Genomic DNA, 13829 nt, shown 5'->3' with positions numbered 1-13829 from the left:
TTGGCAACGATCACAGCCTCTCTGCATGCCATACATTACTAAAAAGCTTATATTTACACATATTTTTTAGGCAAATACACAGCTTCGTTTTACAAAAGATTCAGATTCAATTTTCTTAATGATACACATGCGGAAGTACACTCACTTGAACAGATTTTATGTCTAACAGTATTAGTAAAGACTTAAAATAGAGCTCTGCTCGAAACCAACAACATTCATAAGAAGTGATGAGAACTATGACATTACATATTGCCCACCAAGAGCCATCACAACCCTCACTCGCCTCCGACGGCCTGCCTCATAGTCCACACGCTCTGCTGCTGCCCCGCAGAAATGCTTCGATTACCCGCAGTCCTTCGCCAAATTAGGCCAGTGTCCAGAGCACTGGCTCCTCATCTCACTCAGGCCTATGCCAAAGATGTAAAATTTGGTGCGGATGCCCGAGCCTTAACGCTTCAAGGTGTAGACCTTTTAGCCGATGCTGTAGCCGTTACTATGGGGCCAAAGGGAAGAACAGTGATTATTGAACAGATCTGGGGAAGTCCCAAAGTAACAAAAGATGGTGTGACTGTAGCAAAGTCAATTGACTTAAAAGATAAATATAAAAAGATTGGCGCTAAACTTGTTCAAGATGTCGCCAATAACACAAATGAAGAGGCTGGGGATGGCGCCACGACTGCTACTGTCTTGGCACACGCTCTATTGCCAAGGAGGGCTTCGAGGAGATTAGCAAAGGTGCTAATCCTGTGGAAATCGGAAGAGGTGTGATGTTAGCTGTTGATGCTGTAATTGCTGAACTTAAGAAGCAGTCTAAACCCATGACAACCCCTGAAGAAATTGCTCAGGTTGCTACGATTTCTGCAAATGGAGACAAAGAAGTTGGCAACATCATTTCCGATGCAATGAAAAAGGTTGGAAGAAAGGGTGTCACCACAGTAAAGGATGGAAAAACACTAAATGATGAATTAGAAATTATTGAAGGCATGAAGTTTGATCGAGGTTATATTTCTCCATACTTTATTAATACATCAAAAGGTCAGAAATGTGAATTCCAAGATGCCTATGTTCTATTGAGTGAAAAGAAAATTTCTAGTGTCCAGTCCATTGTACCCGCTCTTGAAATTGCTCACCGTAAGCCCTTGGTCATAATTGCTGAAGATGCTGATGGAGAAGCTCTGAGTACACTTGTTTTAAATAGGCTAAAAGTTGGTCTTCAGGTTGTGGCAGTCAAAGCTCCAGGTTTTGGTGACAATAGAAAGAACCAGCTTAAAGACATGGCTATTGCTACTGGTGGTGCAGTGTTTGGGGAAGAAGGATTGACTCTAAATCTTGAAGATGTTCAGCCTCACGATTTAGGAAAAGTTGGAGAGGTCACTGTGACCAAAGATGATGCCATGCTCTTAAAAGGAAAAGGTGACAAGGCTCAAATTGAAAAACGTATTCAAGAAATCATTGAGCAGTTAGATATCACAACTAGTGAATATGAAAAGGAAAAGCTGAATGAACGTCTGGCAAAACTCTCAGATGGAGCAGCTGTGTTGAAGGTTGGTGGGACAAGTGATGTTGAAGTGAATGAAAAGAAAGACCGAGTTACAGATGCCCTCAATGCTACGCACGCCGCTGCTGAAGAAGGCATTGTTCTGGGAGGGGGCCGTGCCCTGCTCCGCTGCACTCCAGCCCTGGACTCAATAACTCCAGCTAACGAAGATCAAAAAATTGGTACAGAAATTATTAAGAGAACACTCAAAATTCCTGCAATGACCATTGCTAAGAATGCAGGTGTTGAAGGATCACTGATAGTTGAGAAAATTATGCAGAGTTCCTCAGAAGTTGGTTATGATGCCATGCTGGGAGATTTTGTGAATATGGTGGAAAAAGGAATCATTGATCCAACTAAGGTTGTAAGAACTGCTTTATTGGATGCTGCTGGAGTGGCCTCTCTGTTAACTACGGCAGAAGTTGTAGTCACTGCAATTCCTAAAGAAGAGAAGGACCCAGCAATGGGTGGAATGGGTGGTATGGGAGGTGGCATGTTCTGATTCCTAGAATAGTGCTTTACCATTATTAATGAACTGTGAGAGGAAGCTCAAGACTGTGCTCCTCAACCATAACTTCAGAGAAGTCAGTTGAAGGAAATGACTGACGAAAAGGCTGGCTGATGTTTAAGAAAATAGCTATAACCATCAGTTACTGGTTTCAGTTAACAACATATAATGGGTTACTGCTGTCATTGTCCATGCCCACAGATAATTTATTTTGTATTTTTGAATAAAAAGACATTTGTACATTCCTGATAACTGAATGCAAGAGCCATGTACCAATGTACTGCTTTCAACTTAAATCACTGAGGCATTTTTACTACTATTCTGTTAAAGTCAGGATTTTAGTGTTTGCCATCACCAGATGAAAAGTTAAGCAGCCTTTCTGTGGAGAGTAAGAATAATTGTGTACAAAGTAGAGAAATATCCAATTATGTGACAACCTTTGTGTAATAAAAATTTCTTTAAAGGTAAAAAAAAAAAAGAGTCATCACAAAAATACATTTCTCCACAATTCTGCCACATAAATTAAATAATAATGCCAAGAACAGGATATTTTTAGGTACTATTTAAAAATCTGAATTTATAAAATGTCACTGAAGCTTTTAAATGTAAACTTGCCCTCCTGAGAATTTAAAAGTAAAATAATATTTAAAGCTAATTTTTATCAAATGCTTACTACTGTGTGTCAGGCACTAAGTGTTTTCCAAGGCTTACTGAATAAGCAATACCAACATGGCAAGAAAGAGGACAAATTACCTACATGTCAGGTGTTCATGACATGAATTTCATGACATAATTCCACAAATTCCCTCTCTAAATTCCATCAAACGCTCACACAATACTATGCTACAGATATCAAAAGAAAGAAGTGAACTAAAACAACTCTGAATGCATGAATTAAATCACTTGAATGGGAAACATCTCCCAAAAGCTCTCTAGCTAAAATAAAAAGATTCAGGCTCTAGATCCAGTTTCTCCAAGATTGGCACAAGGTGCCAATTTCTTTACAAAAGCAAAGTACAGCCTCTAGTGGCACATGTGAGAATAAGCAAGTCTAGGTGACAACAATAGTTTGAAATTGCCAGAAACAATACCCAGATCAATTCCCTAACCTAATCTGCAGCCCTCACTGCTCATTTATTGAAATCTTGGAATGATTTTTTTTTTTAAAGATTTTATTTATTTATTTGACAGAGACACAGCGAGAGAGGGAACACAAGCAGGGGGAGTGGGAGAGGGAGAAGCAGGCTTCCCGCTGAGCAGGGAGCCGGATGTGGGGCTCGATGCCAGGACCCCGGGATCATGACCTGAGCTGAAGGCAGACGCTTAACCGACTGAGCCACCCAGGTGCCCCGGAATGATTTTTCTTTAATGCATAAGAATTGTAAACAAGCAAATAAAAGAAAAAAAGAACCACTGTTCATGGAAAAGTTTGTGAAACAGTTTCCCATCCCCGCCTAAGGCCAATGATCTTATGAATAAGACAAATGGAAAACAAGATGTTATAAAACTATCATATCCCCCCCCACAATCCAAGTTTAATCCATATTCACCAAACTGTAAATATGCATTTAAATTAGACTTGGCCATTGGCAGTTGGTGGTCACTACCTGCACTGGCATGCTTTTCAAAGTCTCCACTTATAACTTAGATTGCTTTAACAACTTTAAGACCTAGGGTATGACCTTGAGAAGTTTTATCTTCAGTTTGATTACTTTCTACTGGAAGTTAAGCAGTTTCTTTAAAAAAACTTTTTTTTCAAAAAAGCTGAGATATTACTGACATTAGTTTCAGGTTTACAACATCATATTCTTTTATAAGCATCCATGATTGCTGCCTTTTAAAATGTTCTTTAATACATACACTATAGGTGTATTTTCTCACAACTCTCAACTGCTATGAAACCCTTAAACCTTGGAACAGAAAGTTCATGCTTTCCCAAAGCATCTTCCAATCTGAGCAACAGAGACCATAGAGAACAAAACCAACAACATAACATGCAAATCTGATTCTAATAATGTAAGATTAATCAAAGACTCAGTTCTCACAGTTTAATGTATTTTTACAGAAAGGGTGTCAAAAATGCACGGATAGATCTTAATTATTTTAACCTTTCTCCTTATTACTCATACTCCTACGGAAAACCAGCCTTCTTTTAAAAAAAAATTAAACTGCAAACACATTTGTTATCAAAGATTTCCTCCCTTCTACCTGCCCCAGCCGTTGTACTTATTTTTTAAACTCTAAGAGTTACAGGTCATTATTTACGAAATGCTACTGGGCCAAAATGAGTGTAAAGACACTGTAACATCTAACCATAACTGATTTATAATTGCATTCAAATGGAATTCCAGGAAAGCTGAGGCAAAGACTCATCACCCAATGTCATATGAATCCCAAGGTTAGTTTGGATGTACCATTACGGCTGAGGCTCTAAGCCAGTTATAAATATCCTACAGATGTACTATAATTAAGTACTATGAATGTCTTTTTGATTCAAGATATCACAAGATATATATTATGCCTTGGCTTCTGAAAGGCTTTAGTCAACTGAAATGGAGAACCAGAGACTACACTGAGAGAGAGTCTACCTGTGTCCTCGAATGTCAGACTGATCACACACTCCTCCAAGTGCAATCCTGTGGAACTCTCGACCAAGAGTTTTGGCCACTGATCTTCCCACACTTGTTTTACCAACTCCAGGAGGGCCAACGAAGCATAGAATAGGGCCCTTCAGGTTGTTCTTCAGCTGTCTGACAGCCAGGTATTCCAGCACTCTTTTCTTCAGTTTTTCCATAGCATAATGATCATTATCCAGAAGAATCCGGGCTGCTCGAATGTCCAGACGGTCTGTCAAATAACCCCAGAAGTAAGCACATAGAATTTTTAAATGGAAGAATTGCTTTCAGGGCTGCCAAGAGTCAAAATATGTTTTAGAAGAAAAAAAAAAGTGACAAGAACAGAAGTGGATCTTTCTAAATGAGTCTTCAGGGAGACCTGGACCTGGCCTTTTTTGCTTAATAAGACTTAGTATCAACAGAAATAGTAAGTACTACATACATAATTAAAAACCGAAGGAGGGCGCCCGGGTGGCTCAGTAGGTTAAGTGCCTGCCTGCCCTGGGTGGCTCAGTCGGTTAAGCGCCTGCCTTTGGCTCAGGTCATGATCCCAGGGTCCTGGGATCGAGTCCCACAAGAGGCTCCCTGCTCAGTGGGGAGTCTGCTTCTCCCTATGCTCCCCCTCCTCATGCTCTCACGTGTGCTGTCTCTCAAAAATAAGTCTTAAAAAAAAAAAACTCAAGGAGTTTATACTATCATTTCATTTTCTAGGTACACATTTCTTCTATGGAGACATAATTTCTACATATTCTATTTGTGCTGGCATTCGTTCCTTCTTTCTTAGTGTTTTTTTCTTATTACAGAAGTAACGTATGCTCATTCCAGAAAACCCAATGACACCAATAAAAAGAAGAAAACAGTCACCCATAATCTCATGTCCTCAAGAGAGCATCTCTCCTTCACTTTGGTATGTACTATTGCAGGTTTTGTATGTATGAGTGCATATATGTGCTTCTATACCTATTTTTCAAAATGAGATTATATGATACCTTCAAGTTTTATAAAATGTTTTCTCACTTTGCGTATTATGGACACCTTTCAGTGTCAAATGTATTTTTTAGTAACATTTTAATGGCTACATAATATTCCATTATTTAATTATCCATACTCATTTAAATAATTCCCTATTGCTGCGCATTTAGGTTATCTATAAATCTTTACAGTTATAAAGCATGCTTTACTGTGTATCCTTATAACTAAATCCCTACATATATCCATAATTACTTCCTTTAACTAATCTATAGACAGAAGTGGTCAAAAAAAACTTTAAGATGTAAAGAACTGTCTAAATTCTATCAGTTAAAGTCTCACCAGGAATGTATGAATTAGGCTTTGGTTCTACATCCAAGCTTTCATCAGGTTTACTGATGTGCTTTACTACTTAAAATACTTGGTAGATTAAACCATTAAATACTCATGGTCACCAGCATGAATTCATCAGCTGAGTGACATCCAGGGGATGATACAGGCCACATGATCGTACTGATAGAGAGGCTGGGAAGGAGGAAAACACACACAAGCCCACTCTTCAATCAGTTATTTGGAACCTGCTCCACATTTTTCCTACAGAGAAGAAAAAAAAAAAGCCTTAAATGGTAGTTTGGTTCCCAAGCTAGTCTGAAAAAACCTAGCTAAGCAGTAATATATGTAATTTAATTATAGTACTGCTTTGAGTTCTGGCTAAGTGATATGGAAAGGGAAGAACAAAACTTCTCCCTTTTCTGGCTTTAGGACCCAATTAATGACTACATGAACAAATGAAAGATAGGAAGTTTCCCAACTCTTTTATAATGCAAACCCAGACCCTAAAACCTACCACAGCAAACACAAAAGACAACTTCAGACCAGTCCCATCCTGTATATTAAAATGCTAGTAAATCAAATATATTAAGAGTAATCTACTAAGTCCCAGTGGGATTTATTTTAGTTATGCAAAGATGGTTTAATATTAGGTTACTGATATATTTATTACATCACTAAGTTCAAGAAGAAAAACTTTCCATCAAAATGTCATTTTGTACCTAAAAAGGCACTTGTTATAATGCAACATCCACCCCTAATTAACATTTAGTAAACTAAGAATAGAATTCCATGTAATTTAGAAAAAAACTGAAAACACCCTGAAGGAATTTCTTCTAAGAAATATGCCACGTAAAGACAATTTTAAAAAGTGCCTTGAACTTCTGAGGAAAGATAATTTCCATACTACTTATAAAGTATTGTTTTGTGTCTTTTTCCATATAGGATACATTTTTTTCTGATCATTCTTTTTAATGACTCAAAATGCATGCTTCCTATTTTGAATGATACGTATGGTTACATGTAAAACATTTAAAATGAAATGAGTATTAACTCGAGTTTTTAATTGTATATGTAGTACTATTTGTTGATACTAAATCTTCTTTACAACTGGAAGACTGAAATGGTATCTACTGGCCCTTTCCATTCAAGATAGGAAAATTAGCAAACTTATTTCTCTAAATCTTCCCTTTCTGCTTTTGGTGATCTCTACTTAGGTAAGCTTCTCTTTCAAAAATCATGAAAGACATTTTCATGGTTTTGTAACCACACAGTAATTATTTAGATCTAATTCTATATAGGAATGGCTTAGAAGTTCAACATGCCTCCCTTTACATCACAATTTACCCATTTTTAGTTCTCTGCTGGAATACTAAACAATGAGAAGTATGTTTATGTGGGACAGGTACAGGAGTGCTACGCATCTCTAATGCTAACACACACCCAGCAGACACTGAGTTTCTAATGTGTGGGTGGTCTCCTTCCATAGTTGTGAAAACAACAGCTTTGCCCTGTTTTTGTAATTTCTTGTTTATTTAAGTAAAGAATAGGAGTCAGTACTCTTGTGTTCAATTAAATGCTTTCCTCCAAAATCTGTACAATTATACTGTAGAAGCCTGGTAAAAATCCCTGATTAGTAATTAAGTTCACTTTTTAAATAGGACAAGTGGAGGAGAGAGGAAGCTGAAAGCAATTTACTGGGCTACTGATGGCAAATAATCAAATCTGGAATGTTAATATTCGCAGGCCATTATACTATATATTCTATATGTACCCTGCATTTCCCTTAAGTCATTAGTTAAAATAAATCCTGAAGCACAGAAAAATGTTACTGAGATAATACCAAAATTTCAAAATAAGGCCCCTGGGATTACCAAGTTATTTAGATGCTTTTAGCACTGTACACTAGTCCTACTGTCAAGAGAAATAGGGTTTGAGAATCGTACAACTTCATCAACAACAACAAAATAACTATCAAACATATACTATCAGGGATACTTGGCAGGTGAAACAAAAGCAGAGCAGTTAAATAACATATAAAATTTAAATGTAACTTTCTTTCCCAGGTCTACACTAATGGAGCAGAACCCTCTCCAAATCTCACCAGAACAGGACCACTTCACTTAAAAAGTAGGCACTGGAGAGTTATGAGTTAACAGAAGACTACTGGAACCAAAATGGACTTCCCAACAGTCCAGTGAGATCAGGACTGACAGATGACCTCAACTTGGTCAGGTGACATGATGAGGGGCTGAGTCAATGGGAACACACGCTCTCCTGCATTCATTTCACTATGGAATTTCCAAAAAGGATTTTGAATAAAGAATTAAATCAAGAAGTTCAGCTTCAGTTTGGTAAAAAAAACCTCAACTAGAAGGCAATGTTGTCATGCAAACATGAAATAAATTAAGAAATAAATTTACCAGCATAGTAACACTAACAGCTCTATGTATAGTAGCCAAAAAGCTGGAAACAAACCAAATACCCATCAACAGGTAAATGGATAAACCTCTAATTATGCTGAAAAAAAACAGAAAAAAAGGGAGTACATACTACATCATTCCATTTCTATAACATTTTTGAAAATATGAACTAATCTACAGAGGTTGGGGAATGGGGAGGGAAAGGAGGGAGGTAGAGATTACAGGGAAGCATGAGAAAATTTAGGTGGTGACGGATATATTCACTATCTTAATTATGGTAATGGTATTACAGATACATATGTTAAAACTCATCAAAATGTATATATTATGTATGTACAGTTTACTGTTTATCAATTATACCACAAAAAAGCTAAAAAATAAAGCAAAAAAATGATTGCTTCTAAACAGCTGCTTCTGCACTTCACCAGTACAACCTAATTTAATCTAATTTAGATTCTCAGAATTTAAGAGAAAACAAAATGTGAATTAGCCTTTTAATTTTATATACAAACATTCAAACAGAGAAAAACTTAAAAACAAACCAAAATCTAGAAAATGGGATGAATGCAAATTTACAGAGCATTCATGAAAGAATAATTAGCATAACTTAGAATGTACCTGCTTTCCACAACAAGAACCTAAGAACTGTAAGAGGAATGAAATCTAAGGGTTGTCAAAACGAAAGGAAGATGATTAGGCCAATTTCATCCTTGTACTCAGCCATGCACATTAAAAATGTTTTAAGATGATCCTGGGGCACCTGAGTGGCTCAGTCGGTTAAGGGTCTGACTCTTGATTTCGGTTCAGGTCATGATCTCAGGGTTGTGGGATTGAGTCCTACATTGGGCCCTGTGCTCAGCAGAGAGTTGGCTTGGTATTCTCTCCCTCTCCTTCTGCCTCTCCTCCTGCTTGTGCATGTATGCGCGCTCTCTCAAATAAATAAATAAATTTTAAACATGTGTTAGGTGATCCTTTCCAGAAAAAACTAATTAAGAAGGAGCTCTTTTGAGGAGGGAGGCAACATGGCAGAAGAGTAGGGGATCTCATTTCATCTGGTCTCTTGAATTCAGCTAGATAACTATCAAATCATTCTGAACACCCATGAATTCAACCTGGGATGTAAGAAAAGAATTGCTGGAATTCTACAAATAGAAAAGCGACCACTTTTTGCAAGGTAGGCAGTGCAGAGAAATGAATGTGAGGGGATATATTGGAAGATACATGGAGGGGGGAGGGAGCCTCCGTATGCAGGTGACTGGAAAGTGATATAGCCCCAGAGTGCAAAACTGGAACGTTTCCCTGCCTGAAAGGTACTCAGGTGGCAAAGCAGAGAAGAATCCTAGGTGGGACAGTGTGGTCTCAGGATCCCTGGGATCACAGAAAGGAGGTGCCCGAGCCAGCAGTTTCTGAGAACTGGATTGGGGAAACCGACTATGGTCAGCAAGTGTGGGAGTGGGCTCTCAGCTTGGTTTGCCATAAACTACAAACTTGCACAATTGGGTGACTGATCTCCATGCAGGGGCCCTGCAAGCGGCAGGCCCACAGTGACCCTCCTCCCTCCCCCAGGAGGACTGGTGCACTGCACCACAGGCTCTGGCGCATACAAACGTGAAGAAGGCTTTTCCCTGAGGGTTTACTGAAGAGAGGAGGCCGTGATCTTTTAGCTCCAGGGCTGGAAATTGGGGCACTGCCATTTTTATTTTCATCCTCTAACGTGGTGCAGAAAGCCTTCAGGGAACAAAAGCCACATAGAGTAACCAGAAGTAGCTTGCACTGAGCCTGGCCCCCTAGCAAGGGCAGTGCAGCTCACCCAGGCAAAGACACCTGAGAATCAGCGTAGCAGGCCCCTCCCCCAGAAGACCAGCTGGAACATCAGGTGAATACTAAGTTTATGGAGCACAGAGAACTGCAAAACTCCAGCGCCAGGGGAAAGTAGTACATAGAATTCGAGGTTTCTTTCTCATGATTCTTTTATCTTTCAGTTTAAAATTTTCTTTTTTTTTTTCCTTTTCAACTAGTTTCTTATTTTAATCAACTTTTTGTTTTTAAGTCTTTTTTAAACTTTCATTTTTACATTTATATTTTGTACATATATTCTTCATTTTTGGCTTCCTTTCACTGAATTCAATTTCATTTTTGTATATATACAAGTTTTGCTTTCTTGCAATTTTGGGATTAGTGTCTTCTAACAAACAGACCAAAATACACGTAGAACCAAGTGGATCGCCCTGTTTTGTCCACCCAGGAGATTATATTCTCTCCTTTTTCCCTTTTTTTTCCTTCTTTTTCTTTTGTTTTGGTTTCTGACCTCTTTGGATTAGTCTAGTGTGTATTTCGCTTGGGTCGTGGTTGATATTTTTTACTTTGTTCTCTTGTCCATCCATTCTTCTCTGGGCAAAATAACGAGGACAAATTCATAACAAAAGAAAGAAACAGAGATAATACTGCCACACATCTAATCAATATGGATATAAGTAAAATGTCGGAGATGGAATTCAGGATAAAAATTATAAAGTTACTAGCTGGGCTCGAAGAAAGCATAAAAGACACTAGAGAATCTCTTAATGCAGAAATAAAATCTAATCAGGCTGAAATTAAAAATGCTTTAACTGAGATGCAGTCTAAAATGGATGCTAGGGTAAATGAGGGAGAAGACAGAGTGACACAGAAGACAAGATGAGGGAAGAAAGGAACCTGAGGAAAAGAGAGAAAATCAGCTAATGGACCATGAGGGAAGGCTTTGAAAAATCAGTGATACCATAAAGCTAAACAATATTAAAATTATTGGAGTCCCAGAGGAAGAAGAAAGAGAGAGAGAGAGGGTCTGAAGGTATATTTGAGCAAGTCATGGCTGAGAACTTCCCTAATCTAGAGAAGGAAACAGGCATTCAAGTCCAGGAGGTAGAGAGAACCCCCTCAAAAATCGATAAAAATAGATCAACACCCCAACATATAATAGTGAAGCTTATAAATTTCAGAGATAAAGAGAAAATCCTGAAAGCAGCTCCAGACAAGAACTCCTTAACCTCCAAGGGTAGAAACATTTGACTGGCAGCAGACCTGTCCACAGAGACCTGGCAGGCCAGAAAGGGCTGGCATGATATATGCAGGGTACTAAATGAGAAGAAAATGCAGCCAAGAATACTATATCCAGCAAGCTGTCATTCAAAATGGAAGGAGAGATAAAGAGCTTCCAGGACAAACAGAAACTGAAAGAATATGTGACCACCAAGCCAGCCCTGCAAGGAATATTAAGGGGGATCCTGTAAGTGGAGAGAGAGCCCAAGAGTAACATAGTCCAGAAAGGAACAGAGACATTCTACAGAAACAGGCACTTTAGAGGCAAGACAATGGCACTAAATTCATATCTTTCAATAGTTACTCTGAATGTAAATGGGCTAAATGCTCAATCAAAAGACACAGCGCATCACACTGGATAAAAAAGCAAGACCCATAGATATGCTGTCTGCAAGAGACTCATTTTAGACCCAAAGACACCCCCAGATTGAAAGTGAGGGGGTAGAGAACCACTTACCATGCTAATGGACCTCAAAAGAAAGCTGGAGTAGCAATCCTCATATCAGACAAATTAGATTTTAAACCAGAGACTGTAGTAAGAGATGAAGAGGGACACTGTATCAGATTTAAAGGGTCTACCCAACAAGAAGATCTAACCATTATAAATATTTATGTGCCTAATTTGGGAGCAGCCAATTATATCAACCATTAATAACCCAATTAAAGAAACACACAGATAATAATACAATAATAGTAGGGGACCTCAACACCCCACTCACAGCAATGGAGAGATCATCGAAGCAGAAGATCAACAAGGAAACAAGGGCTTTGAATGATACAATGGACCAGATGGATTTCACAAATATATACAGAGCATTCCATCCTAAAACAACAGAATACATTCTTTTTTTTTTTTTTTTTAAGATTTTATTTATTTATTTGACAGAGAGAGACAGCGAGAGCAGGAACGCAAGCAGGGGGAGTGGGAGAGAGAGAAGCAGGCTTCCTGCTGAGCAGGGAGCCCGATGCGGGGCTCGATCCCAGGACCCTGGGATCATGACCTGAGTCAAAGGCAGATGCTGAATGACTCAGCCACCCAGGCGCCCCAGAATACACATTGAGTGCACATGGAACTTCTCCAGAATAGATCACACACTGGGTCACAAATCAGGTCTCAAACGATACCAAAAGACTGGGATTATTCCCTGCATATTTTTAGACCACAATGCTTTGAAACTGGAACTCAATCACAAGAGGATATTGGACGGAATGCAAACACTTGGAGGTTAAAGAGCATCGTACTAAGGAATGAATGGGTCAATCAGGAAATTAAGGAAGAATTTAAAAAATTCATGAAAACGAAAACACAGCTGTTCAAAACCTTTGGGATATAGCAAAGGTGGTTCTAAGAGGGAAGCACGTAGCAATACAAGCCTCTCTCAATAAACAAGAAAGGTCTCAAATATACAAGCTAACCTTACACCTGAAGGAGCTGGAGAAAGAACAGCAAATAAAGCCTAAACCAAGCAGGAGCAGAGAAACAATAAAGATTAGAGCAGAAATCAATGAAATAGAAACCAGAAGAACAGTAGAACAGATAAAAAAAAAACCTAGAAGCTGGTTCTTTGAAAGAATTAATAAGATCGATAAACCCCTAGTGAGACTTATCAAAAAGAAAACAGAAAGGACCTAAATTAATAAAATCATGAATGGAAGAAGAGCTGTCATGACCAACACCAAGGAAATAGAATGTTAAGAACATATTATGAGCAACTACATGCCAACAAATTAGGCAATCTGAAAGATATGGATGCATTCCTAGAAACGTATAAACTAGCGAAACTGAAACAGGAAGAAACAGAAAACCTGAACAGACCATAACCAGCAAGGAAACTGAAGCAGTAATCAAAAACATCTGAACAAACGAGTTCAGGACCGGATGGCTTCCCAGGGGAATTCTACAAAACATTTAAAGAAGAACTAATACCTATTCTTCTGAAGCTGTTTCAAATAATAGAAATGAAAGGAAAACTTCCAAACTCGTTCTATGCGGCCAGCATTACCTTGATCCCAAAACCAGACAAAGACCCCACCAAAAGGAGAATTACAGACCAATATCCCTGATGAACACAGATGCCAAAATTCTCACCAAGATACTGGCCCAAAGGATCCAACAGTACATTAAAAGGATTATTCACCACAACCAAGTGGGATTTATCCCTGGGCTGCAAGTGTGGTTCAACATCAGCCAATCAATCAATGTGATACATCACATTAATAAAAGAAAGGACAAGAACCACATGATCCTCTCAACAGATGCAGAAAAAGCATTTGACAAAGTACAGCATCCTTTCTTGATTAAAACTCTTCACAGTGTAGGGACAGAGGGAAATTACGTCAGTATCACAAAAGCCATACATGAAAAGCCC

The 13829-nt window shown here is 38.5% G+C and overlaps 1 protein-coding gene and 1 pseudogene across 1 annotated transcript in view; one reads left to right on the top strand and one right to left on the bottom strand.

Moving 5' to 3' along the window:
* The window catches only part of LONP2 (lon peptidase 2, peroxisomal), a 113606-nt gene that overhangs the window by 77081 nt on the left and 22696 nt on the right, over positions 1–13829 (bottom strand). The window contains exon 7 of the mRNA XM_028091239.2: positions 4634–4892. Within this exon, the coding sequence (XP_027947040.1) occupies positions 4634–4892 (259 nt within the window). The remainder of the gene's footprint in view (positions 1–4633; positions 4893–13829) is intronic.
* Positions 326–2039, top strand: LOC114199352 (60 kDa heat shock protein, mitochondrial pseudogene; annotated as a pseudogene).

The sequence above is a fragment of the Eumetopias jubatus genome, unplaced genomic scaffold (genome assembly GCF_037043125.1).
Source record: "Eumetopias jubatus isolate StellerSeaLion01/CBP00866 unplaced genomic scaffold, mEumJub1_p1.0 scaffold_10, whole genome shotgun sequence".
NCBI classification, from domain to species: Eukaryota; Metazoa; Chordata; class Mammalia; order Carnivora; family Otariidae; genus Eumetopias; species Eumetopias jubatus.
Note: the sequence above shows the minus strand (reverse complement) of the source record. Positions and strands in the feature narration are given on the sequence as shown.